Source organism: Salmo salar, chromosome ssa02, assembly GCF_905237065.1.
Source record: "Salmo salar chromosome ssa02, Ssal_v3.1, whole genome shotgun sequence".
Taxonomy (NCBI): Eukaryota; Metazoa; Chordata; class Actinopteri; order Salmoniformes; family Salmonidae; genus Salmo; species Salmo salar.
In genome coordinates this window covers 56,773,198-56,799,347 of record NC_059443.1, presented here as the reverse complement: position 1 = coordinate 56,799,347, position 26,150 = coordinate 56,773,198, and the positions used below count along the sequence as shown (strand labels likewise).

The 26,150-nt window shown below is 44.3% G+C and overlaps 2 protein-coding genes across 3 annotated transcripts; one reads left to right on the top strand and one right to left on the bottom strand.

Moving 5' to 3' along the window:
• The first annotated feature begins 1,777 nt into the window (after positions 1 to 1,777).
• On the top strand, positions 1,778 to 19,471 carry gpr179 (G protein-coupled receptor 179). 2 transcript variants are annotated; one of them, XM_014176249.2, is made up of 12 exons: positions 1,782 to 2,483; positions 2,616 to 3,729; positions 4,359 to 4,467; positions 8,663 to 8,747; positions 9,054 to 9,280; positions 11,127 to 11,195; positions 12,253 to 12,362; positions 12,586 to 12,824; positions 13,157 to 13,295; positions 13,863 to 13,965; positions 14,051 to 14,200; positions 14,629 to 19,471. In XM_014176249.2, the coding sequence occupies exons 2-12, from the start codon at positions 2,798 to 2,800 to the stop codon at positions 18,019 to 18,021; spliced, it is 5,556 nt and encodes a 1,851-aa protein (XP_014031724.2). In that variant the 5' UTR covers positions 1,782 to 2,483; positions 2,616 to 2,797; the 3' UTR covers positions 18,022 to 19,471. The 2 variants fall into 2 exon arrangements, 1 of the variants encoding a protein (XP_014031724.2); XR_006761717.1 differs by lacking the exon at positions 13,157 to 13,295 and having other exon boundaries at positions 1,778 to 2,483; positions 14,629 to 14,724.
• Positions 19,381 to 25,610, bottom strand: mrpl45 (mitochondrial ribosomal protein L45). The gene is made up of 8 exons (XM_014176274.2): positions 25,311 to 25,610; positions 24,509 to 24,710; positions 24,241 to 24,358; positions 23,792 to 23,890; positions 21,218 to 21,266; positions 20,422 to 20,571; positions 20,098 to 20,271; positions 19,381 to 19,738 (listed from the first exon to the last, which is right to left on the bottom strand). Exons 1-8 carry the CDS (start codon positions 25,371 to 25,373, stop codon positions 19,640 to 19,642), a joined length of 954 nt encoding a protein of 317 aa, XP_014031749.1. The 5' UTR covers positions 25,374 to 25,610; the 3' UTR covers positions 19,381 to 19,639.
• Positions 25,611 to 26,150: the final 540 nt, after the last annotated feature.

Below are 26,150 nucleotides of genomic sequence, written 5' to 3'. Positions count from 1 at the left end.
CACTTTAAAACATACATTTGGTGATTCAGCAGTCCACGTGTCTCTCATAAAATGTAATGTCATAGAAAAGAACAGGATAGAATATAAATTCCACCAATTCATTTGCAAAAGATAAATCATCAATGCATGAGCGTTTATAATTAGACCTTTCGTATCATAGCCATTTGACTTCCACTTTTAGCTTGCTAGATCCAGAGGAGTGGCCTCCTAGACTGCACTCATTGTTCCCCAATTAAAGTGATAAGACATGATTGGGGAATTCTAGAGCCTTCCATCAGAGCAAGCAGCACTGTCCTGAGCTTGACAACCTACATTTCAGCAATGCCTATCTCCCCTTGTTGGATACCCTATTTCAGATTTCAGGATGCTATCAATTTCCTCCACCTGTCATATACAAAACACACCACCTTGCAGACAAAGGATGACAAAAGGTTTTCACCCATAAATCATGACTCATTCAATCCGTTGTAAAAATATGTTATTTTTATTTACATCTCTCAACCAGAAGGTGGTGCTACAGGCCACCAATGATGGTAAACCCACTGAAGCCCAGTTGAATACAAATGATCATCAGAGAATGGATGGACAGACATTTAATTCTTGATGAGTGCTAGCTAGTATGTAAACACATATATTTAAGTCAATGAGATGGTGCAGGGTAATGCATTATCATGATCACAGATAATGTCTAATTCAAAAGCTGCTTATACAGGTAATGTTGGGCAGCACAAGGGGCTGAAAATGCACATATGCACAACTATAAAATTGCTTGCTTATCAAGGGTCAACTTAAAGATTTGCATTGCCATCGAGTCCTGATTGTGAGATTTAAATGGATGTATACATAAACACAGACTATACACGGATCATTAGGTATCTTAACATTTACAAGCAGGCTTAATTCTGTATTACTATGAACAAACTCCCAACTACATACAGTAAAAGCACAGGCACATGTGAACACACAGAAACACACAGATTATACACACTTAAATACACACACACGCATGCAAACACGCACGCACGCGCACACACACACACACACACACACACACACACACATCTGTGCAGCCTCATTGTCTTTCCCACACAACTGCAGCATCTCCCCTGCTCTGCAGTCCTGGGTGGGGGTAGGCGGCCCACAGGAATGGATGAAAATTCTTGGAAGCTCGTTGCCATGGCACCAAAACAAGGATTTGCCTGCATCACCCAGAGCCTGGAGTTGTCTGCTCCATCACTGAGATATAAGAAGGGGTGGGAGGTGTCTCTCTCTCTCTCTCTCTCGCTCCCTCTCACACACACACAAACACTCCCTCTCTCTCCTTCTCTCCCACCCTCCCTCCTTCCCTCATTCTTAGTGATGATGAATACTGAATCGTATGATAAGGGAGATTCCCATTTTATAGCCACACATGACGACACTCAATATGAATCTCTCTCCACCTGTTCACTAAATAGACACTGGTAATCTATTTGTCAACACATATCATACAGCTGAAAGCATCATCATATCTATAGCATCCCTGACTTCCCTGACAGTGTGTGTCACTGTGCACATATTCCTGGATGATCAAAGAGCAGCCTGGTCCCTCATCCACTCTCCTGGCTGACCCCGCTGGAACGCCAGGGGTTAATACATTGAGCGCACGATTTTGATGGATGCCCAAATACAGGCGGATTAACCCTCATCCTGCATCATCCTCTCTCCTCTTTGCGCTGCAGACACACACGCACACTAAAACACACAAAGACACACACAGACATACAGAGCAGTCCCTGCCGCCAACAGATGTGCACTCTCATCACTCCACAGGCACAACAGTTACATTAGTATCTCCAGCAGCATACTGAGGGGGAATCACAGAAAGAGAGAGAGGTAGGGGCAGAGAGAGAGAGGGGGTAGAGGTTGAGGAGCAGGGGTAATCACTGTCAGTCAGAGAGAGAGAGAGAGAGAGAGAGTGGACAGTGAGAGCGAGAGATGCTTTACAGAGGAACTGTGGAGCGAGCAAGAATGTAACAGGCAGACAGAAGGAGGAGCGCAGAAGAGAGAGAGAGACAGAGGAAAGCCGCTCTTTTTCTTTCCCCTTCCACACACTACTGTACCTGCTCTCTCTCTCTCCCCCCACCTTGCCTCAGACCCTCAATTTTGGGCTGTTCCCTCCCTCCTCCCCTCCTCCCTCTCTGCCTCCTCCTGTCATACACGCTAGCGCTTGTTTTGGGCTGGGAGTGTGGCGCACCTCTCTCTCTCTAATCTCGGTTGGTTTTGTCTCTCGTTGCTCTGCTGCTGCTCTCACAGGGAACTCGTCGTCGGGAAACGGGAATACAAACATGGGAGTGACAGGCAGATTGACTGCGGACATGATGGGAATGGTAGTGGGATTGAGCGGGAACGCCACTGGATTTTCACAACAATTCCTTCTCCCTCCCACCGACATGCAGGATTAACCAGGAACACAAGTTGGATTCCCCCAGTTCCCATCGGAGGTAGAGAGTATGATTTTTATCCGTGTGTATGTGTGTGTGTGAGGAGTGTGTGATTATGAGGCACAAATGAGCACGGTGTGTTGTGTGTCTGAGACAGTGCTACAGATGATCGACTCCCCCTTGTCGTTACAGCAGACACCTGCTGGAGCACCTCTGCCTGTATGACTACAACTGGAGAGAAGGAGAAGAGACGTAAAGAGAGATGAGAGAAGAGGCTTATGAGGCTTTTCAAGCCTTGGCCAAAATGTGAAATTTATTTGAGGATTTTGAAAAAGGTCAAAACTAGAGATTATAAAAGAGGGGGGTATTAGTATATGGCCCCCCCAACGGGAGTGGATTTGAGAATGGGCCCTGTTTGGCTCCTCCTGTTGCTGCTCACGCCCCTCCTTTCAGCACAGGTTAGCATAGTTTCTGAATTGGGGACTACAGCCGAGTCAGAGGACCCAACGTCATCCGTTGTGAGCGCTACAGGGGAGTCAGGCACCCCCTACAGCCCCGATCCCTCAGGGTCTGTCACGACCCCCTCGGAAGCCCCAGAGGAGGACTGGACACCGGCAGAGGTCTTTCTCTACAGCGGAGACTACTCCGTTTTGGAGATAGTGGAGTGCGACCGGGCGTACAGTCTCACGGGTCAGAACGGCCCCCTGCCGCAGGGGTTCTATGGCCCTCTCCGACAGTCCATGGATGCCCTGGCCAACATGGCCAACTTCCTCAACATGATCTTCCAGGCCAGCGACCTGCGGGAGAGCAGTGTGCGAGAGGACATGGAGTGGTACCACGCCATGGTGCGCGCCCTTCTTGAGGCCGACCCCCTCATCCGGCAGGCCCTCCTCACCTTTGATGCCGACCCAGCCTCCACCGCCCCCCAGCTCGTGCTCCGCGCCTCCCGGAACCCTGCCCCCCCCAGGTACCAGAACATCCTCCTCCAGGACCTCTCTAGCCAATGGGAAAGTCTGCACCTCCCGGCCCCCGCACCCGACGACACCTGGTTCAGCAGTTTCAAGTTTCCCGCCTCCTCAAACCAGCCCACCTCAGCCCTATCTAAAAGAGTCCTCCTCAATGACCTCAGCACCCTGGACACACCCAAATGGGGGCAGAGCGATAGCTACGTGACCAATCGCAGCGGGGTGCGCTGGGCCAATGGGCCATTCCTAGAGTGTGAGGACGGCCGGTTCCTGCCGGGCTGGCTGCTCACCCTATCCACTTCCTTCTACGGCCTGAAACCCGACCTCAGCCCTGAGTTCAGGTCAGTTAGGACCCTGGCTGCGTCTAAAATGACACTCCATTGCTTATATAGGTTTTGACCAAGTGTCACCCTATTCCCTATATAGTGCACTACTTTTGACCAGGGCGAGTTGGGCGAGGGCCCTGGTCAAAAGTAGCACACTACATAGGGAATAGGCTGCCATTTGGACAAACCCATGTCTCTCTCTGTGTCTCATACTGATGACATCATTTGAGGTAGATAGGTTTAGTACCATCATCAAGGACTATGATAGCCCCAACCCACTACTCCTGCCCCCAGTAGGCTATAATTCACGTTTAATGCCTGGCTCTAAAAAATATCTGGCCCCATCAATAGTAGGGCCTATAGTAGTAACCAGAGAGCCACACTGGAGATACTTTGATAAGCATTTGAAATAGCAGATATGATTGAATTACCCATTGCCGTTGATCTAGAGAAAATGTCAAGCTTCAGGCGATAGAGTTGAATATGGATGATTCAATTACAATAATAATATATTTGTTCCCATAAAAGGTCCTGTTGTTTATGTTGATATTTTCTATTTGTTTGTGTCCAGTTAGTTTCCAGGATAGTCTCCTTTACTGAAATGGATGTGTCTCTTTGTGTGTGTGTGCGCGCTCTTGTGCCAGGGGTGTAATCCGTGTGGATGTAAACGTACAGGGCTTTGATGTGAACCAGTGTGACACGGGGGACGCTTGGTTTGCCAACACACACCAGTGCAACCGCACCACCATGGAGGTAAAGAGATTCTCAAAACATTTAAGCCCTGGAAAAATAGTAATTGAACCCCAAATTGTTGTTGAAGAGTTACAGAACCTCTTATCTCTGACCAAGGCCTAGATTTCATCAGATCAAGCATTAACCGGTGATAGCGTTGGAGCTGTCAAATCGGTGAGCCGCTGCTCTTGATCATTGTCACGAAGCCACACCCATCCCATTCGCATTACAGTGGGGTTTGACCAAAGGCAACGCCTTCTCTTGACAATGCTTTCGTCCAACGCTTCGCTTTGACTGAAGTTTATATAAAGCAGAGCAGAGCTCAACTTTTTCTACTGCTCTACTAGCAGGGTTCTCGCCGCTCACCTTCTCACAATCCCCCGCACATTTCTCCGCATGCCCTCGTTGAAAATGAATGGGGGCACAACTTCTCGTGCTGAATTCGTTGTTGGTGAAACCCCTACGTTAGAAGCTCAGAACGAGAAAGTGTAGGCGACATATACATAATTACGCTCAAATTGAAAGTCATTCAACAGAATAATGAGGATTTCTGTCAGCCTAATCGAGGTGTAGATCTCACATTCCCAGTGTTGGAACTTGTAAACAAGGCTGGAATTATCTTAATGCAACTCCATGCACCCAATGGCAATGTCTGCTTTAAATATAATGCCAGGAGCCACTTGTGGATTTGACCGCTCTAATGCACTTCCACCTCCAACAATGCCAAAACAACCGCTATGCGGATGTCTGCTAAAGCGGATCTGATTGAATTGAGCCCTAAATCTCCTAGAATCAAATCTTGAGTGGGCTGGCCAGCTACTCTGTCACAAGAGACTGCAAAAAAAAACCTAACTGACTAAACTCAACTCCACGATTTACATTGGAGTTGAGGGTACTGGAGCTCCGACGTCACATGAAATGTTTATTTGATTTTATTCAAAACTACTGATTAAATCACCGAAAGAATAGCCCGCAATTACACAGAACAATGTCGTGTGCAATTGCGGGCTATTCTTTGGGGGCTAAAATCTGCCGTTTTTGAGCCGTCCACACTAGTCGCCCGCAACTCCATCGTAAATGGTGGAGTTGAGTTGAATCGGCTACAATACTCCAAACCCTAACCTATATACTTTTGTAAGTCACCATATAGGCAGTATTTAAGTAGTAGTAGTGGGTATTGTTACATCATATGATTCATATAAATACATTCGTCAACCCTAACCGCTTTAAATAGCTTTACTCTCTCTCCATCCTTCACGTGTTACATCATTTACATTTTTATCCTCCACTCATCCCCTTATCCATTCATATTTGTCCTCCTCTGCTCCTCCTTTACCTTCACCCCCAATTGATTCCCCTTCTCTTGTTTGATCATCATCTGTCCTTTCCGACACAATCCTCTCCCTCTCATCCCGCCCTTCTGTTTAAAGATAGCTGTGCTGGGTGGCGGAGGGATGATCTGCCGGATTAAGATGATAATCCAGCCATGGACAACATCCTTCCCCCAATCCCCATGCACCCATCACTCATCTGACAAACAGAAACAAGGCAGGAGCACACCCATATCCCAATCTCATCAGCATCATCCCCTCTCTAGTCTCATCCTGTCCTCTCATGGAACATCCAGAGACAGGTCAGAGGTGGAACAAGAGAGAGATTGATTTCCAGGTAGAATGGGATGTTTTATAAGAGATTATTTAATTTCCTACAAAAGGAGTTCATTGATTCATGTTTAATTCTGGGCTAAGGCCTCTTTTAAAAGGGGAAGGGATGACGTGCATTAAACCCCCAAAAAATAAAAATTGTAATACTGTATTTAAACTATATGATCTAGCAACACTTAAATCAAGTGATTTGATACCTTTATCAGGTTTTTTCAAAAGGCAAACAGATGTGTCTTTCACTTTCACTTGTGTGTGTGTGTGTGTATGTGTGTTACATACAAATTACTCACCAACTCAATTGTAAATCCATATAACAGCCACCTAACAAAAACCCCCACCTCTCTCAATCAAAATGACATAACGCAATAAAGGAAAACACACAATGAACCATGTTATATAGACACTCAGTAAGAGTCAAGCCGTAGAGCAAATACGCCTCTGGAGTGAGCTTGATATGTACATCATGAGGCTTTAAAGTGCAGGTCCATGCTATGTTTACCAACCGGCTGACTTCTTAATGACGTACTCTGTATGCCATCTCCATCTGAGAATGAAATTGCCTTCATGCCGGAGTTCAGTTTAATCCATGCCACAAACAAATATTTAACCCTTTAGTAGAAACGCGTTTACCCCGCCCACCTGAGGATTTGTCTTTTTCACCCATCTATTTTCTGTGTTTGAGGGGTGCAAAATTAACTTGTCACTTCATTCTCGCTGGATTGATACCTTTCATTTGAATTCTCCGACTCTTTCATACTCTTGCTTGTGCCTGTCGTTTTTTCCCGTTAACGTTACGACCGTGGAAATGTTTGTCATGACCTGTCAAACACACCCCGGCAATGGCTGTAATTGGCTCAATGGGATATATTGTCTTTCTGTTGAATCTATACGAACGCTAAAGCTTCGTCAGGGATTTAACACACCGTCTCGACGCTCACATCACAAGAAATAGAAGAAAAATGACCTTATTTTGATGGGTGTTCATTTTTTTGGTGGAATTGAAAAAGCAATAATTTAATACAGTTGAAATGTTTACAAATTAGATGCGCTGAAGTGAAACCAACTTCAGAAAATGAAGACTCGAATTATAGTGATATTATGTCTGATCTCGCAAACAATATAAAGTATGTTTAGATACTGTAGGTGTAATCTAGAGGCAAGCGTGTTTATTTTTAATCTAAGGGTATCCTGCTATTATCACACTTGTTGAATTATGCAAGAGAACGTGACAACAAGAGTAATTAATGAGGCGGTCTAGACAGTGCAGGTGTCTGGTGGTTGCGGGCCCTGTTCCTCCCCTTTGTGTTAATTTACTCATATCTGCAAATACGTCTGGTGTATTTATGCAAATTAGGTACATCTAATTTTTTAAAGACCTGATACAATAAGTAAATGTATATGAGTGCATTCTAAGAAAGAAAAGTGAAATTTCACAATAAAATGGAATACCTGAATTCCCACCAAAATCCCTGAACTCTAATTCAGTCAATATCTCACGGATTATACAAACTCAAAACGTTTGGGGTATCTTCATCCATTGTCCGATGGTTGCATTTATTATACTAGTTTTAAAACCTTTTAACCATTTTGATGACCATTGCTACTTTAAGCAAACCATTAGGCCTGTCAATACCTGATGTGGGATTGCACATGTACTTGAGGGTGGGTGTGTGTGTGTGTGTGTGTGTGTGTGTGTGTGTGTGTGTGTGTGTGTGTGTGTGTGTGTGTGTGTGTGTGTGTGTGTGTGTGTGTGTGTGTGTGTGTGTGTGTGTGTGTGTGTGTGTGTGTGTGTGTGCCTACGCGTGTGTGCATATGGGATTTCACTGGTAGAAAAGGGATAATGCTCTTGGTAGCGAGGCATTACATATCCATTTAGGTTTTAACTTAGATTAACACGCAGGCGAGAGGCGAGCGTCCAAATGGGTGTTTCCTTGACTGAGTGCTGCTGTGCTGGGAACCATCATGGTGGAAAAACTAACACCAGGCTGGCTGAGAGAACATGTGGAACACACTCCATCTCCATTAACCCAAGAACGGCCAAGCACGTCAGTCCAATCAGGCATAGGCAAATACAGTCACCTAACTGTAACAATTCATACCAACAAAGCCCTTTTTATCATAACAAGAGAACATAGTTTTTTTTGGCCATTTTCACACAGAAATGCTGATATTACAGCAGCAGCAGATAATGATGTCTTGGTTGCATTGGTTTTTCTGACGTCCACAGCTGTTTACAGATGGAAACATTGCAATGGATGCAGATATGCCGACGAAAAAGTATTACTTGCATTTAATTGTTTTTTATTCCTCTAGGAGCTACCCTTTCAGGTGTGGAGTGGGGATATTGCAATAATGATAAAGTCCTCCTAATACAGACATGTCAAACTCGAGAGCTCACAGACCCTATTCATCCTTGGTAATCATGTGCGTAGACTCCTTCTAGCCAATCAGGTTCCAGCCAATCAGGGACATTGAATGATCAAAACCCAAACTACCCCTGTCCTTGTACTGTGATGTGGACTTTAACCCCCACTGCTTTAACTACCTTCCAGTGTGAGCCAATCACAGGCCAAGGATTCAGATTGGGCCAGTACTGCTGTCGCTGCAAAGAGGGATACTACAGCCCCCCAATGGACGGTAAAGAAGACACACAGGCTGTATCCCAAATGGAACCCTATTCCCTTTATAGTACACTACTTTTGACCAGAGTCAACAGGGTAGTGCACCATGTAGGGAAAAGGGTGCCATTTGGGATGCATTCAAATAATCAAGAACATTTCTATTCAATGTTTGTCTAAGAACTTTCCTTTATATAAGACCCTGGTCAAGGTGATGTAATCTTTTGACTTGTAAGCCCAAAACAGCTCTAAGACAATACTTAAAGATTTATTGTCTTCACTGTCCAGCTGTCTTTGTTTCTATCCCCATGCGTGTCTAATACAGAAGGTGGTGCCCTGAACAGCAGTGGTGCGGAGGGGGGTGGCATGTGTTACCCGGCCCTGCCCATCTGTCTCCCTTGTTGGCCTGGCTGCAGGCGCTGCGAGGACGGCACCCCCTGTTGGGTAGAGGAGGACTGGTTCCTCAGAGCCGGGGTGCTGGCCGTCCAGGGCTTCTTCATGCTGCTGGTGTTCATCAGCATGCTGGTGGCCTACCAGTTCAGATGCAGCAGGGTGAGTGAGTTCTAGTGGGTGAGAGGGTCATATTCATTAGGGTACACTGTAGCAAAATGTATTGCAACGGAAAATTTAAATGAGTGCTTCTTGTTGGACAAGTAGTCCCTCCCTGTTGCATTATGTTTTCTTCCGTGTGGTGCCTAATGAATACACCTCTGGAGTAACTCCTCTAACAGTTAAGGTTAATGGTAGAGCAATATGATTCTAGATCTGTGGTTAGAGGAAACTTCTACAACAAGCCATCATTGATGGTTAACTGTTCGGTTTCATTATGAAGTTCTCACTAATCTTCAAGTTTCAACGTTTATTCGCAGTGCTACTTTAGTCTATAATTTGAAGGAAATTGATATGAAGCTCTGCTAAAAGTAACAATTAAGTTGTTCCCTCATTCTTTTGAAACACGGTCAGTGCTAGAATATTGCTTCCTTGTATATAGCATATGCTGAAACTCTGCTCTGTGGCTCTATCATAGCTAATCTAGCCATCTTGACGTCTTCTGTCATTACTCATCATAGTCGTTGTCACTCTAGATAAGAAATGTGGAAATACCTAACTCTGGGCTCTGATTGGGTTGTGTTTCGGAGGACGCATGGCTCCCGACCTTCGCCTCTCCCGAGTCCGTACGGGAGTTGCAGCGATGAGACAAGACTGTAACTACCAATTGGATACCACGAAATTGGGGAGAAAAAAGCGGTGAAATTGAAAAAAAAAAAAGATGTGCAAAAGAACACAGACACTGGACAGAGGAACTCTGCCTAAAAGGCCAGCATCCCGGAGTCGCCTCTTCATTGTTGACGTTGAGACTGGTGTTTTGCGGGTACTATTTAATGAAGCTGCCAGTTGAGGACTTGTGAGGCATCTGTTTCTCAAACTAGACACTCTAATATACTTGTCCTCTTGCTCAGTTGTGCACTGGGGCTTCCCACTCCTCTTTCTATTCTGGATAGTGACAGTTTGCACTGCTCTGGAAAGGGAGTAGTACACAGCGTTGTACGAGATCTTCAGTGCTAACATAATTGCAAAAGGGTGTTCAAATGATCAATTATCCTTTTAAAATGCTAAACTTGGATTAGCTAACCCAATGTGCCATTGTAACAAAGGAGTGATGGTTGCTGATAATGGGCCTCTGTACGCCTATGTAGATATTCCATTAAAAATCAGCCATTTCCAGCTACAATTGTCATTTACAACATTAACAATGTCGACACTGTATTTCTGATCAATTTGATGTTATTTTAATGGACAATTTTGCTTTTATTTAAAAAACAATGACATTTCTAAGAGACCCCCAAATTTTTGAACGGTAGTGTACCCCTCATTTGCTCAAGTGTTTCCTTTATTTTGGCAGTTACCTGTATATCTTCATGTATCAGCTCATTACAGCAGGGGCATTAGTATAACTGTACCTCCCCCTGGCCATTCTTCCTCTCTAAGATAGTGCTCCACGGACCTAGTCTCTGCATACATCAACACATGTAGAGTTAAATGGTGAAACATGGAGCAACGATGGTCCACAGAGACATCGGAAATCAAAGCACTGTAAGATAAGCACATCATACTGAACCAATCATGTTTCCTCAATTCCTCTCCCTCCCCCTCCCCTCACATTCAATCTCCCCTTCCACCTCTCTCTTCCTCATGCATCCCTTCCCTCTCTCCACCTCATCAACCGCATCCTTCTCTCCATCGACCTCTACCTTCCCTCTTCTCTGCCCTCCCTCACCCCTTCCCTCCCCCATCTCTCCCCCTCACCTTCCCTCTGCCCCACATCCATCCCTCCCTTCTACCCTCCCTCCATCTCAACTCTCCCCTTTCCCTCTGTCTATGTCACCTCCCCCTATAGAGGATCCGGGCATCGGGTCTCCTGCTTTTGGAGACCATCCTGTTTGGCTCTCTGCTCCTGTACTTCCCGGTGAGTGAGAGAATATATGAGTGAGTGAGTGAGTGAGTGAGTGTGGAGATAAGAGCGCTCTTTTCAGATCACTGCGTTGGGTTGGGGATTATATCGTAATGGAGTATTTAGATTGGTGGTGGGGAGGGGGAAGATTTGCGTCCCAAATGGCACCCGTATAGATCCTGGTCAAAAGTAGTGCACTATATAGGGAATAGGGTGCCATTTGGGACGCAGACAATGTACTCGTTGCATAACTCTGCATTACTCGATGGCCGGCGATAGGTTATCAATCACTTGTGTGATTCATTAGCCCAATTAACTCACTCACACATGTATCTACCCTGAACCATTGATCAAAGTATACCGTTCAAGCCAATGGTAAATGATGGGGGCATGTGGTGCCCTTGTAGGTCATTGATCATATTACTTTGCTCGCTAGAACACAAGGTTGAGTTACATATGTGCGATATACACATATTAATGTGTTCCCTTCCTCCGTTCAAAAACGGAGGAGCTTTGATGTATTCCCACTTTACTACGGTATCACATATGCACTAAAGAAACACATATGGGGGATTCAGATGCTAAAAGGCCGACACAAAGGTGAAATTCCTTTCAGTCTGCTGTAACTGTGGAGCGTTGGCTCAGACAAAAGGGCAACCGAGGGACAGACTCTCGCATCTCTGTAGGGCATCACCTGGGGTGGTCACACACCGCCCCCTTTAGCCCTCCAGCCATTTGATCTACTGTTGCCGCGGTCACCGACCTAGAGCACACATACAATTCCACTCATGTACACACACAGTCCTGTACACTACGCATTTCTGTATACCTTCTGTACTGTTGTATACAGTTGTGATTACTAAGTGCATAATGTGTCTCTCCTCTGAGGAAGGTAGAAATGTTCTATTTAAACACATTCTAATCAATTATGGTTGGGTATTATTTTTATCCACAAAGCCTGTTACCTATTGTAACTACAAAGACAAGGTAAACTAAGCTCACAGGGAGTGATTTTGCGTGATAGATCATCTGCTAATGCCTCTCTCTATCTCTCCCCCTCTCTCCCCCTCAGGTTTTCATCCTGTACTTCAAGCCCAGCACCTTCCGATGCATCCTGCTTCGCTGGGTGCGACTTCTGGGCTTTGCCATAGTCTATGGAACGGTAACACTGAAGATATATAGGTCTGTATTACCGTACTCTCTCACTAGTACATTTCACGTATCGTCAGTATCACCGCATGTGTATCCCCTCGCTATAGTCAGGTCGATCAATATGTTGTGAGCTCTTTCTCTGAACTCAGACCAGTTTGTATGCTGTAATGTAATTCAAAATGTGTCAAAAAGTGTCTGTATATGTTTATCTCTGAGGAATGAGTAACATCAAGTCGACTTCCCACACATACAGAGTTCTCAAGGTGTTCCTGTCGCGCACAGCCCAAAGAGTGCCCTACATGTCCAGCATACACCTGCTGAGGTTGCTGGGAGTCATGGTTGTGACCGTCAGCTGGTTCCTGTGTGCGTGGACCGCGGGCGTTCTACAGAACCGTGACCGTAACGTTCCGTTACTGATCATATCGACCACGTCGGATGGTCAGGGCTTCAGCCTCTGTGACCTAGACCGCTGGGACTACATGATGGCCGTGGGTGAGTGGATAACACTAATTGAAAAAGACGGTTGTTGGTGTTTTCCAGGTGATACAGAGAAAAAAAATCAATATTGAAAAGAGAAACTCCAGCACACGGGCGTTCTTGTGTAGATTATTGACCAAAACCAAAAATCCAGTGAATGTTACTGTTATCGATTTGGCTTTTTCTGTCAGGCTACAAATCACATTCCTGATTGAGGTCAGAGGTAAAATCAATTTACAAACCTGATTTTGAGCTCAACAACCCAGACAAAACAACACATTACTGCCTGACACTACTTGTGTATGAGAAGAGTATAAACGTTATGTCTGTATCTTTGTCTGACTCAGCCGAGCTGATGTTTCTGTGCTGGGGCAGTTTACTGTGCAGTGCTGTGAAGCCAGTGCCCTCAGCCTTCCACGAGCCTCGCTACATAGGTATCGCCATACACAACGAGCTGCTGCTATCCTCCATGTTCCACCTGCTACGGTAACCAGCGTACATGATACTCGGCTCTTAACAGAGGCAGTACACCGGGATAAAGCCAATGATTTATAGTATATAGGCCTACACTAGATCACTGACAGGGGGCGCTGTTTAGAAGCCACCGCACCTCCATCTTGGCGCTCCCCCCACCATTGTGAAAAATATTTTGAAAGCTGTAGAAATGTATTTATTCATGTTTTTTGTACAATACGTTTATTTTATTACAGGCACAATGCATACTTTACATTATATTATGTGAGCTAAACATAAAAAAAACATTTTCCTTAAAGTATAATTTTTTGAAAGTTCTGTTACTGTGCCCACTACAACAAAAAATACATAAATTCATGTAATTTTGTCCTTGAAACGTTTAATTCCTATGGAGGACTGCTTCTTCTGGGGAGTGCCAATATGGCTGACCGGTGGCTTCAAAGCCTCTCATCGGCCGATACATAGCATCAGCAATCCAGGGTTTATATACATCATTGGATAAAACATGCTTATTCACCAGGAGAAACGCATATTGTATAGGGACATATAACATGTCTTCCTGTTCTATATTTTCCTTAGGTTTGTCATGCCCTCTCTGCATCCTGACTGGATGCTGTTGCTGTTCTTCACCCATACGCATGTCACTATCACTGTGACACTTGCCCTGCTCTTCATACCCAAGGTACATGGCAATTTTCTTCCGCAAGCAATGTAAGTATAAATCTGTCTCTGACACATAATAACTACTCTGTGTGTGTGTTCTGTAGTTCCTCCATGTGTCGAGGGCGGGGAGAGAGGAGATTGCAGAGGAAGTGTATGAGGATGAGGTGGACTTGCGGCGATCCGGCTCGTACCTCAACAGCAGTTTTACTTCAGCAGTTTGGAGTGACCACAGCTTGGACCCCGATGACATTCGGGTAAACTCCCTTTCTGCCCTGGACCCTTACTAAGTGACCATTTCTATTCAGGCACTGTCTAGGCCAAGACGGGGAGAAATTATTAAATAGAATTTAAACTTTAGTGAAATAAAAAAATTATAAACATTGAATTACTGCTATAACCATTTGTAGGATTACTTTATACTCATTTAAAACCAATTTGAATTTTCATTATAAACTTACACATAAAAATCCCTGTGTGTATTTCACAATATGTGGCCTGGCATAGACCTGACCTGTGTTTTCGTTTCCGCCTGCCCCTTCTCTTCTCCCTAAACTTGCTCTCCTTGTCCTTAACAATAACTCTTCCCCAACTAACTGTTCCCTATGGTTTTTCCTCTGCTCACTCATACCAATACCCTCCCTAATTCCCTTTATCCTTCTCTCTTCCTTTTCACCTGCACCAGGATGAGCTGAAGAAATTGTATGGTCAATTGGAGGTCCACAAGACCAAGAAGATGACAGCAAACAACCCCCACTTGCAGAAGAAGCGCAGCTCTCGGCGCGGGCTGGGCCGGTCCATCATAAAGCGTATCACTGAGATCCCAGAGTCCATGAGCCGACAGTGCAGCCGTGATGGCAAAGAGGTCAACCTGGGCAGCAGGGATGTTACGCACTCCGAGTCCTGTAAGAGAGCGCCAGATACTTTTAGCGTAAATTACAAAGATGAACCAGTAAAGCAGCCTTCACCAGTGCTGCGTAAATCTCAAAGTGACTATGACTATGTAACCGATAAAGACCCCTCCTTGCATGACACCATGTTAAGGGCGAATCTAGCTAAGAGATGCTCACAGCGCTCTGAGACAGACTCGCTGGATATCGCACCATTGGTCTGTAAGTCGGCCAGTGCCCAAAACCTTACAGTCGATAACAATCTCTTGCTTCCTGGACCTACCAAGCTACACAAGTCACTGAGTTTAGCGTCCAGTAAAGCCCACAGTCTGGAAGACACCTACCGGGTAGGAAGAAATACCCCAGGCGAGCAAGGGCAGTCCCAACAGGATATCGCTATCAAGGACCAGACCTCAAGTGCCCTTGTGCAATCCCAGTCTTATGACAAGGCCGAAGTGTGTCCCTGGGAGTTGGCAGAGGAACGCCCTGCCAATAAGAACCAGCCACACGTTACCTTTGCTCCCTCTGAGGAAGAACCACAGAGCCCAGAGAGTATATCATCACCAATACTGAAACATATTTGCCCCTGGGACCATTTACCTGTTCCTAACCCAGCAGAAAGTCCTGCTGGGGATTCACAAGGGGGAGAGGCAGAATGCGAGTCGCCGAGACCCCAGGCTCCCATCTCCACTAGTGTACCTGGGTCCCCAAAGGCCACAAAGGACATGCGGGTCTTCTCCTTCCGCACTTCCACCCAGAAATGGCTCTCTGTGAAATCTTTCGTAGGATCTGTGGATGCAAGCGTCAAGGAAAAATCCAAAAAGGAGACAGCAGGAGATACGGTAAAGAAACAGGACTCAATATCACGAAAAAGCCAGGGGAGTGTAGCCGCCATCGCCGTCATCGCAGCATTAAAATTAAAAACTCCAATCATTTCAAGCGCAGAAACGAAATCACAAAGTGTTTCAAACTTGGAGAAGAAATGTAGTGTTTCAAGCGTAGACAAGAGGACACAGCAAAAAAGAAGTATGACAACAGGAGATGTGAAACCTGTCCTCGTGAAACAAGCTGCAATCAGACTGTCCTCAAGTGATTCCTCTGAAAGAAGTCCTAGGAGAATAGTGGTTGTACAGTCCACTGTCTATCCCTGGGACTCAGAGGACATGCAGAAGGACAGTATGTATGAAAACGTGTTCATCTCAAGGGAAAACACTGCACATTGCACAGCTAAGACTCCTTCCACTCACAGAAGAGGTAGCCAAATTAGGCCTGCTCTGAGTGTTTCCCAATCAGATATTTGCCCATGGGATGTTCCTGCTTCCTCCCAGCAGGCCCCACAGAGACAACAGAGCACCACAGCAGACATCTGCCCATGGGAGGTGGGGGAACCAGAGGAGGATCCAAAGGCGCCTGCACGTGTCAGTGTATGTCCTTGGGAATCAGAAGAAGTATTTAAAAGACAGGAGAGTGTCCGGGGAGATGTATGCCCTTGGGAAGCTGATGTTTCCACCATCCCAATTACCTCAGCGTCCAACCAGTCTGAGAAGAAACCAGAGGGTATGAACAAGAAACCAACAGATGTATGTCCTTGGGAAACTGATGAAACCCCACAGATTTCTCACGGCCTGAAACCCCAAAAGAGTGTACGGGTTGATGTCTGCCATTGGGATGTGGGGGATACCTTCCCTGAAAAAGTAAAGGTGCCGATTATTTATGAAAATGTTAATCCACAGGAGGACAAGGGATTACGTAATGCGCCACCAAAATGTCAGGAGACAATACATGTCAATGTCTGTCCATGGGAATCTGAAGAGACCCCAAAATCCCAAGACGGTGTACGGGAGAATGTCTGTCCTTGGGAATCAACAGACACGCCAAGCATTGGGAAACAAGATGTACAAACAAAAAGCACAGAGCAAGCTAAATCTGCCCCTGAAAAACTAAGTGTCCCCTTAGCAAAAGCATGTCCATGGGAATTCCCTGACCCACCGAAAGATTTGACAGTACTTTGTCCTTGGGATGAGGAGAGTCCAATTCCACCCATAACCATAAAGATCACCAAAATATCATTTTCACAGGAGACCACTGATGCAGAAACAGACATTTGTCCATGGGACATTGGAGAACAAGAAAAGACAGATGGAAAAGACGGCCCTTGTACAAATGTTTGTCCTTGGGAAACTCAAGGCAGAACTCAAGCTGATCCAAAAAACACTGACAGCATTCAAGTAAATATTTGTCCTTGGGAGACTGAGAAACCAGAGAAAACAGAGCAGCAAGACAGCACTCCGGCTATTGTCTCCATAGAAACAGGAAAGACTAAAAGACAAGACAGCGTTCTGGCAGATGTTTATCCTTGGGAAACTGGGGCAAATGATGAGCCAGACAAGACAAGAAGACGAGAAGGCACTCAAATGGACGTTGGTCCATGGGAAACTGAGGGGCCAAAAAAGACAGAGGAGAAAGATGGTGTCAAAGTTGATGTTTGTCCTTGGGAAACTGGAGAGACTGACAAGACAAATGGACAAGACAGTACTAAAGCAGATATCTCCAAGGAAACACAAAAAGAGAAAAGACGAGACAGTGTTCGAGTTAATATTTGTCCTTGGGAAACTGATGTCCCCAAAGAACCAGAAAAGATGAAAAAGCAAGACAGTGTTCGGGCAGATGATTGTGTATGGGAAACTGGTCCAGCTGAAGAGTCAGAAAATACTAAAAGCCAGGACAGCACCAAGGCAGACATTTGTCCATGGGAGACCAGGGATCCTATAGAACCAGAGAAGATAAAAAAGCAAGAAAGTGTTCAAGCAGACGTTTGCCCATGGGAAACTGATGAACCAGAAAAGTCTGCAGAGAAAGAGGAAATTATCCTTGCCAGTGGCAGACAAGACGTCACAGAGACCCAGGGTGCATTCTCTATGGAACAGGGTGACGCTGCAGAACCTGCAGCCGGCAGCACGCAGGGGGCAGAGGCGACCAAAGCTAACGTGGCCCTGGCTCGGCGTGATGCTATGTGCCCTTGGGAGATGGAAGGGACCAAACAACCATCATCCCCCTCATCCATCACAGAACACGACAATAACTCTGACATTTTTACATGGGATCCTGAAAACATTCCCGAAGAGGAAGAGGAGGAAGACGATGCCGAAAGTGCTGCAGAAGCCTTCGTCTTCCCATCCGACTTGTAAATGCCAGCCCTGTCAGTTACTGGCTAGAACAAGAATGGTCTCAGTGGGTTCTTACAACCGATTCACTGCCTGGGGGGGTAATGAATCGGACATGACCTCTGCAAACCTGAATGTAGCAAAAGGCCCCTGGACTGTCCATCCATAACACTCTCCAGAAAGACACTGCTCCACAAGCAATACAACCCTGGGCCAGGATCTGCAAATGCTCTGCCCACCAGAGGTACATTTACACCCCCCCCCCCAGGTTCTCAATCAGAGAAAGCGTCTGGATGCTTCTTTCCACTTTGACCCCTTTTAGAAATGTATATTGTTTTCTGTGTCTTTGTGTGTTCTTCTGTATCACACAGTTAAAACCCCATTGCCATGGCTGTAAAAGGTTGACAATGTGTTTAAAAAAGAACAGCCTGAGCCTTACAAAGCTGGTGACAACTCCTTATAGACACACAGGGATATAATCTACACTAGACCAGTGCTCCTTCAGGTTAACCTGGAAGCACATCCAGCAGTTTGGAAATCACTGATTACAATGGTGGTGATGCATGTCCTTTTGTTGCCTGCTATAAACACATTCCAAACAATTTAAGGACAGCTTTCCAGCTGTAATATTAATCTGTGTCAATTAATCGTGTCAATTACACAGTCGTGGCTACAAGGACATCAGATTTAATGTCAGTAATGTAGAACAACATAATCATGTCCCCACAGACACAGTGCTAATATTAATAATATAATACATCTAACTTTAACAGAGAATTTAAATCGTACTAATTCAACACTGACTTAGCTATCTGTTCTTTTGAATAATTTACAATTGCAATTTTATTAGCAGAATAATAAATACATATTTAAAAAAAGTTATATCTGCATTTTGAGGATGCACGACCAAACCTTTTTTCACATTCTTTTTAAGCATACAACTCAACTTGGAAACAGTTGCCCTAAAACAACTGCACCTCAGTATAGTCCCGCTAAAACTGTACATACGGCCCTTGTCATTGACTTATTCACCATTTCCATGCTTCATTTACCAAATGTATCCATCCATATTTGCCACATCTCCTCATTCAGTGAAAATTAAAATGTTGTGCAGTGGTGATATCATCTTCATGCGTTGCCTCCTGTTATCCGCAATGGACCAACTTCGTTTTGTGAGTGTTTTTTTGATGCATGTAATGTGTTTTTTGAATGGGTGTGCTATGTCTTTTTGTTAAATAGAATCAAATACCATCATTACACAATGCATCCTTTTTGTATGCATGGTGAAAATTATTTCTGTTGATTTCAGTTATTTTTGTATGTATTGCCGATGAAAAGTACAGATTATTCTGATATAACTGTACAGTCACTGAAATCCAAAGGTATGAAAAAAGAGATGGGACATTTTATTTTTGTATTCTTTAAATTAACATGTAATATATTCACCTTTGAAATAAACCATACAATCTCTACAGATCTGGACAATATGGATTATTTTAAGTGTTTTATATATACACAAGTGTAAGGTGTAACAAACAGTGTATTTTTATAGAAAAAGGCAGAAAACTAAATGTAGCTTCATGGTTTCTTTAAAAAATTTGAACGTATGTGTTGGCCCAGAATTACAGCTCCCAACTGTGGTCTATTTGTGCCACTGCACAGCCTTAGGCTTGGGCACTTCATAGTTGAGCCCTTCAAATTCCTCGCCTGGCTTGAGCTCCGGGCCAGGGATCATAACAGTCTGAAACAGAGGAAATAAAAGCCAGTGAGCAGAAATTACAACCACAGACAAATGGGCTCTCATATTAGCTTTTGTGTACCATACAAGTTACTGAGAAATCTAAGACCAGTTCTAAAACTGTCTGAGACAAAACACATATGGTAAATAACAGAGATTCAGTACATTACATTTTTTTAAAAAATCCATTCAGGTAATGAACTGAAAATGTATTCAGGAATTTCATTAGTCATCTAATCATTTTCTAATCAACCCTTTGGTAAACAGTGTTAAAGGGGCACATCACCACTTTTTAACCTCATTCATTTGTGACGTGCCCCTTTAAATCAGTAAACTTGCTATAGACTCCTATGAAAGGTCACCTTGACGATGGGTTCCTTCACTGGGGCCCAGGCTGGTACTATCTTGCCATGTAACCGCCACATGCTGTATGGGTTGACGAGGTGCCTCTCCAGAACCAGGTACTCCAGCACATCCCTGGGCTCCTCTTCACTCCCCATCATCAGTCTGCCGAAGCGGTCGTAGACAGCCAGGGTCTAACCACCAGAACACACAAGTTAACAATTTAGGAATGATGTTAATTCAGGTAACATATACTTGTTTAATGGCTCGTCGTGACAGTATTCCAAAATGACGACAACCATTTTCGGAGTGACAGACCGTGTGTTTGCGACTGTCTGTCTCACCTGTCTGGAGTGCATGCGCACCGTAACCTGCCCATAAATGTTGCCTTTGCTGACCATGTCTGGGCAGCGGGCGTGCACCACCTTGGGCGGCTCCAGGGACTCCACGAAATGCCACCGCAGCGTCTTGTAGCGGTTCCCCCTCACCATCTCCTGCACAGGATGGACAGACAGTGAGCAAATGCAATCTAAGCTAAAAGAACATCCCAAAGACAAAACACAACAAGTAACTTATAGGTTAAAACATAGGTTACAAGTATAATTAACATTTGATCAGACTATTTCTTAGTAAAATACCTGGTTAATTCTGTACCGTAAAATTAAGTACAATAGGCTTGGGCGATAGAGACCATGTCAGGTCGGTATGTGCTAGCCCACTACTTATAACTAAGAAATGTCTAATAAATGATATCCAAGCCAGGGCTGCAGCTATGCATTTGGTTTGCTAACTGGCTAGATGTCGTCAAGATCAAGCTTCTTGCTTACAGCAGAGATATTCAACTCCCTCCTGGATCAAGAGCCCTGTTGCCTAAATTGTTTTGAGCGTTTAAAAACAGAGCCCCATGTGTGCACTTCTGGTAACACCGCAATCTATATACCGCCCAACCCTAAAGTGCAACCACACACACTATTTGCAGCAGCAGCAATTTTCATGACAACACTGGGATTGTATCAGTGCAAATAGAACTGAGGATAAATATACATGGTGAAATAAATAGCCTGTGTATTGTACAAACAGTAACAGTTAAAGCAAGTGTACTGGTGGTGACAATAACTGCCTGAAGGAAGGAGAACTTACAGGGTAACATCTTTCTGTCACAAGGGAGTGAAGTTTCTCCTTGTTAAACCTGAAAACACACAGACAGAAGAAGGGTGATACACTTAAAAGAGCGACTGCCCCTAAAAAGCAACTTCTTGTTTTGATAGTGACCTGTGGCATCGATGAGCCAAAAACATTTATTCTGGTGTCAAAATGTACTACAAAGTGTAAACAGGATAATTTTGGTCATAAAGTAAGTCTTGACCAAAACAGAGATTTGCGAGATAGCAAAAAAATGGTATGTCATGGAATGAATGGGACTGTAACAGTTTTCCTTGGGTTGTGTTTACTTCAAACCTGCCCACATGCCAAAAGCTGGCAGCACCCAAGTAATCATCAATTTGGAGCGCAGCTGCACACGACCAGATTTTAATGCCCATGGTCAATTTGGTTTGACATTTGATATACCTATGGGGCTAGTTAGGGACCATCGGTTAAATACACACTGTACAGTGCATTCGGAAAGTATTCAGCCCCCTTGACTTTTTCCACATTTTGTTACGTTACAGACTTATTCTAAAATTGATTAAATGCATTTTTCCCCCCTCAGTCTACACACAATACCCCATAATGACAAAGCAAAAACAGGTTTAGACATTTTTGCAGATGTATTGAAAATAAAAACCTGAAATATCATATTTACATAAGCATTCAGACCTTTTACTCAGTACTATGTTGAAGCACCTTTGGCAGTGATTACAGCCTTGAGTCTTCTTAGGTATGACGCTACAAGCTTGGCAAAACTGTATTTGGGGAGTTTTTCCCAATTCTTCTCTGCAGATCCTCTCAAGCTCTGTCAGGTTGGATGGGGAGCGTCGCTGCACAGCTATTTTCAGGTCTCTCCAGAGATGTTGGATCGGGTTCAAGTCCAGGCTCTGGCTGGGTCACTGAAGGACATTCACACTTGTCCCGAAGCCACTCCTGAACTGCCTTGGCTGTGTGCTTAGGGTTGTTGTCCTTTTGGAAGGTTAACCTTCGCCCTAGTCTGAGGTCCTGAGCGCTCTGGAGAAGGTTTTCATCAAGGATCTCTGTACTTTCCTCCATTCATCTTTCCCTCAATCTTGACTTGTCTCCCAGTCCCTGCTGCTGAAAAACATCCACAGCATGCTGCAACCACGCTTCAGCGTAGGGATGGTGCCAGGGTTCCTCCAGACGTGACGCTTGTGCCAATAAGTTCAATCTTAGTTTTATCAGACCTGAGAGTCCTTGTTTCTCATGGTCCGAGAGTCCTTTAGGTGACTTTTGGCAAACTCCAAGCGGGCTGTCATGTGCCTTTTACTGAGGATTGGCTTCCGTCTGGCCACTCTACCATAAAGGCCTGATTGGTGGAGTGCTGCAGAGATGGCTGTCCTTCTGGAAGGTTCTCCCAGCTCCACAGAGGAACTCTGGAGCTCTGTCAGAGTGACCATCGGGTTCTTGGTCACCTCCCTGACCAAGGCCCTTCTCCCCCGATTACTCAGTTTGGCCAAGCGGCCAGCTCTAGGAAGTCTTGGTGGTTCCAAACTTCTTCCATTTAAGAATGATGGAGGCCACTGTGTTCTTGGGGACCTTCAATGCTGCACACATATTTTGGACTATTCCTTCGACCTCATGGCTTGGTTTTTGCTCTGATATACACTGTCCACTGTGGGACCTTATATAGACAGGTGTGTGCCTTTCCAAACCATGTCCAATCAATTGAATTTACCACAGGTGGACTCCAATCAAGTTGTAGAAACATCTCAAGGATGAACAATGGAAACAGGATGCACCGGAGCTCAATTTCGAGTCTCATAGCAAAGAGTCTGAATAAGGTATTGCTGCTTTTTATGTTTTTGCTTTATCGTTATGGGGTATTGTGTGTAGATTGATGATAAAAAAGAAAGTATATAATCAATTTTAGAATAAGGCTGTAACGTAACAAAAAGCGTAAAAAGTCAAGGGGTTTGAATACTTTCTGAATGCAATGTACATGGGACAATATTTTAAATGTCAATAGCACCTTATTTCAATGACAAACTATAAATTGTAGAAATTGATATACAAATATTGAAAGCATTTATTGAGACAACTAAAAGACGGTCAAAATGAAAATATTGTCCCATTTACATTGTATAATTTATTGACGGTCACCAACTAGCCCCAGAGATAGGCTATCCAATGTCAAACCAACTTCGCCACGGTCACACACTAATCCCCTGAAGCTAATTGGCGAAAGAAGTTGGCTAGCACTAGCTAGCCTAGGCGACTTCAAGACAAGACCTGGTTAGACTGTTTCAAGTTACTGTTGCATTTTCTTAATGAGCAAGCAGAAAAACTAATCCAAATCAGGTAGTTCAGATTTACAAACAAGATTAGCCTAAACAGACTTTCACAGCAAGCTATATCAGCGAAAGCAATATATCCATCATGAGCACAGTGAGTCACTATCTCACTTCCATTAGAAATGCCTCACTGGATTAACTGGGGACACCACCCACCCCTTTCACAGATCATCTTTGCCTGGTAGCCAAGAGTGTAAGCAGGATAGGGAGCAGTTGATTTGGGTCATATGAGAGTGAGTGTATCTCTTACTGTGTGAGAGCGTTGTGCGCGTCAATGAAGATCTCCTGAGCTTTCACTGGGAACGCCTTTGTGGTGAACTCAGCGTCATGCTCTTTGATCTTGCGTATCCTGCAGTGGAGAGAAGGTTTGTGTTCCCACTTTAAAAATGAACTACAACTTTTAAGCCTTCATAAACCCTTTATTAGGCTTTCATGAATGGACTATAAAGCCTTTATAAAAGTTTGTTTAAAGTGTGACCGGGTTTGTTTCAATGCCAAAGACGTTAATGCAATATAAGAGACCAATAGGTACTCATTCTAAGTCTAATACTAACAGAGAGTAAGAATATCTAAGGAGTACACGAAAGACAGTATTTGAGTGTGTGTGAAAGATAAGGAACGATCGCTCAATATCCTACAAAAAGATAAACAATGGGGCGGCGGTCAATGTTAGAGTGTGACACAGGAAGACTGTCTCACGCTAGCTGGGAGGCAGCACCCTGTTTGATCTGCTCTGTGCGCTGTCTCAGACCCTCTTTGGACAGACTGGAGAGACGAGCATCACCTTCTGGGGGGATATAGGGATCAAACACTCCCGCTGTGGTAGTGGAAAGGAGAGAGATATTGGTTATTGTGACTATGTATATTATTTGCTTCATTGTAACAGTGGCAACCCTCTTAACTTTGATTCTGTGCACAACAAACTGAAGGTTTGAACTTGTATGAAAGCACATAAACAGGTCTGTACCAGTGCAGGCGATGTTGATGGCTCTCTCCATGTACTCCTGCCTCAGGACAACACCTGCCGCTCTGGCTTTGGCCTCCTGGTCTGCCGACGCTGCTGCCTTCCCTTTTATCCCCACTGCGGGGGGAATGAAGTAGCGCTTCTTGGTCCTCACCGGGACAACAAAGGGCAGGGGATACCGTACCTCCAGCGAAGCCTCTGCATTCTGCATGAAGGAAAAGCAGGTGGATTAGATAAGAAATCATGGAGTACCAGTCTATGCATAAAGGTTATAGCACAATTTGTTCATGTGGTTTGCAATTCATGGAGATAAGAGAATTGCACATCATTATCAATTGGTTATTAATTGTATGGTTAATATCATAAAATGATGGTGCATTCGAAAACATTTTAGTTTATGCATTTAGTTTAACAAACAACTTGGTTTTGGAAATAAATACAAAAATCAGATGATGCTAGTCAAAGAGACTGAAGAAAACAGTGTTATAAAATGCAATTTTGACATCTTATTAAGTTACATACGTTTTAGGTTAGCTACGGTGATTGATTAATGAGTATAGACTAGCGGGTAGCTTAACTGGTTTAAAACTTAGTCAGTTGAAAAATTGACTGTTTTAGCAAGAGTTGCCTTCCAAAAAGATCTGCTTGCTGGGTTTAGCTAGGTTAGCTAACTTAGCTAGCTAGCTACTGCTGATTATAAACCTACAGCTTTTTTCGGTGGCATTTTCTGGGGCTGAGCAGTCAACATTTCAATGAATTATGTGTCATTTATAGCTAATGTAATCAATATTCTCACAAATAATACCTTCAAATTGCTGAATCTCATCCGATAGAGAGGCAGTAATGCCCTCCTCATGGACATCGCCATATTTGCTGTCAGACTCAGTTTGAGGTGTGTTCAAGAACAATATATCTGCGCTGTGCTGCGTATTGTTACGATTCTTCTTGCAACGTTTTGGGGGTCACTTTGGCTATTCTGCCTTGCTCTGCATTTTAGAATAAACTATTACTTGTTTAGGTTTTTTTTTATCATGAGAATCTGCTTTCAGCTATTGTTGGTTTATAGATCAAAGATGTATAGATCAGAAGACAAAAAATGAAAGATATATCTACAAGGCGTGGCCAAATGCTTAACTGTTGTAACAATGCGGAGGGCTCCATTTTGCTCTACATTGAGATGATTGGTTGAGGGTAGGTGAGGGCGGGCGGTCCTGTATAAACACAAACTCATTTCCTTGACAATTTCCTCCACAACAGCTCAGCGCAGCTCCGCAAAGAACAAGTATGAATGCGCTGACTTCTGCAGAGGCGGTAAATGCTGACCGTAAGTGCTGCACTGCCAATGCAGACGTCAGAATGACCATGTAGCGCCTTTGATATGGCCTCTGCAGAAGTCAGTGCATTCATAGTTTTTGCGCTTCCCTAAGTATCTCAGAGCTGCTCTGAAAGAAGTTGTCAAGGAAGTGAGTTTGTATTTATACAGGACCTCATACCCGCACCTACCATCAACTAATCATGTCAATGCGGAGCTATATGGAGTCCTACTCATTGTTACAACATTTGAGGCGCACAGCGCAGTACGGAGCTCAATTTGGCCACTGCTTGCCTCTGGAGACTTCGCAATTGCATCACACCATCCATACGC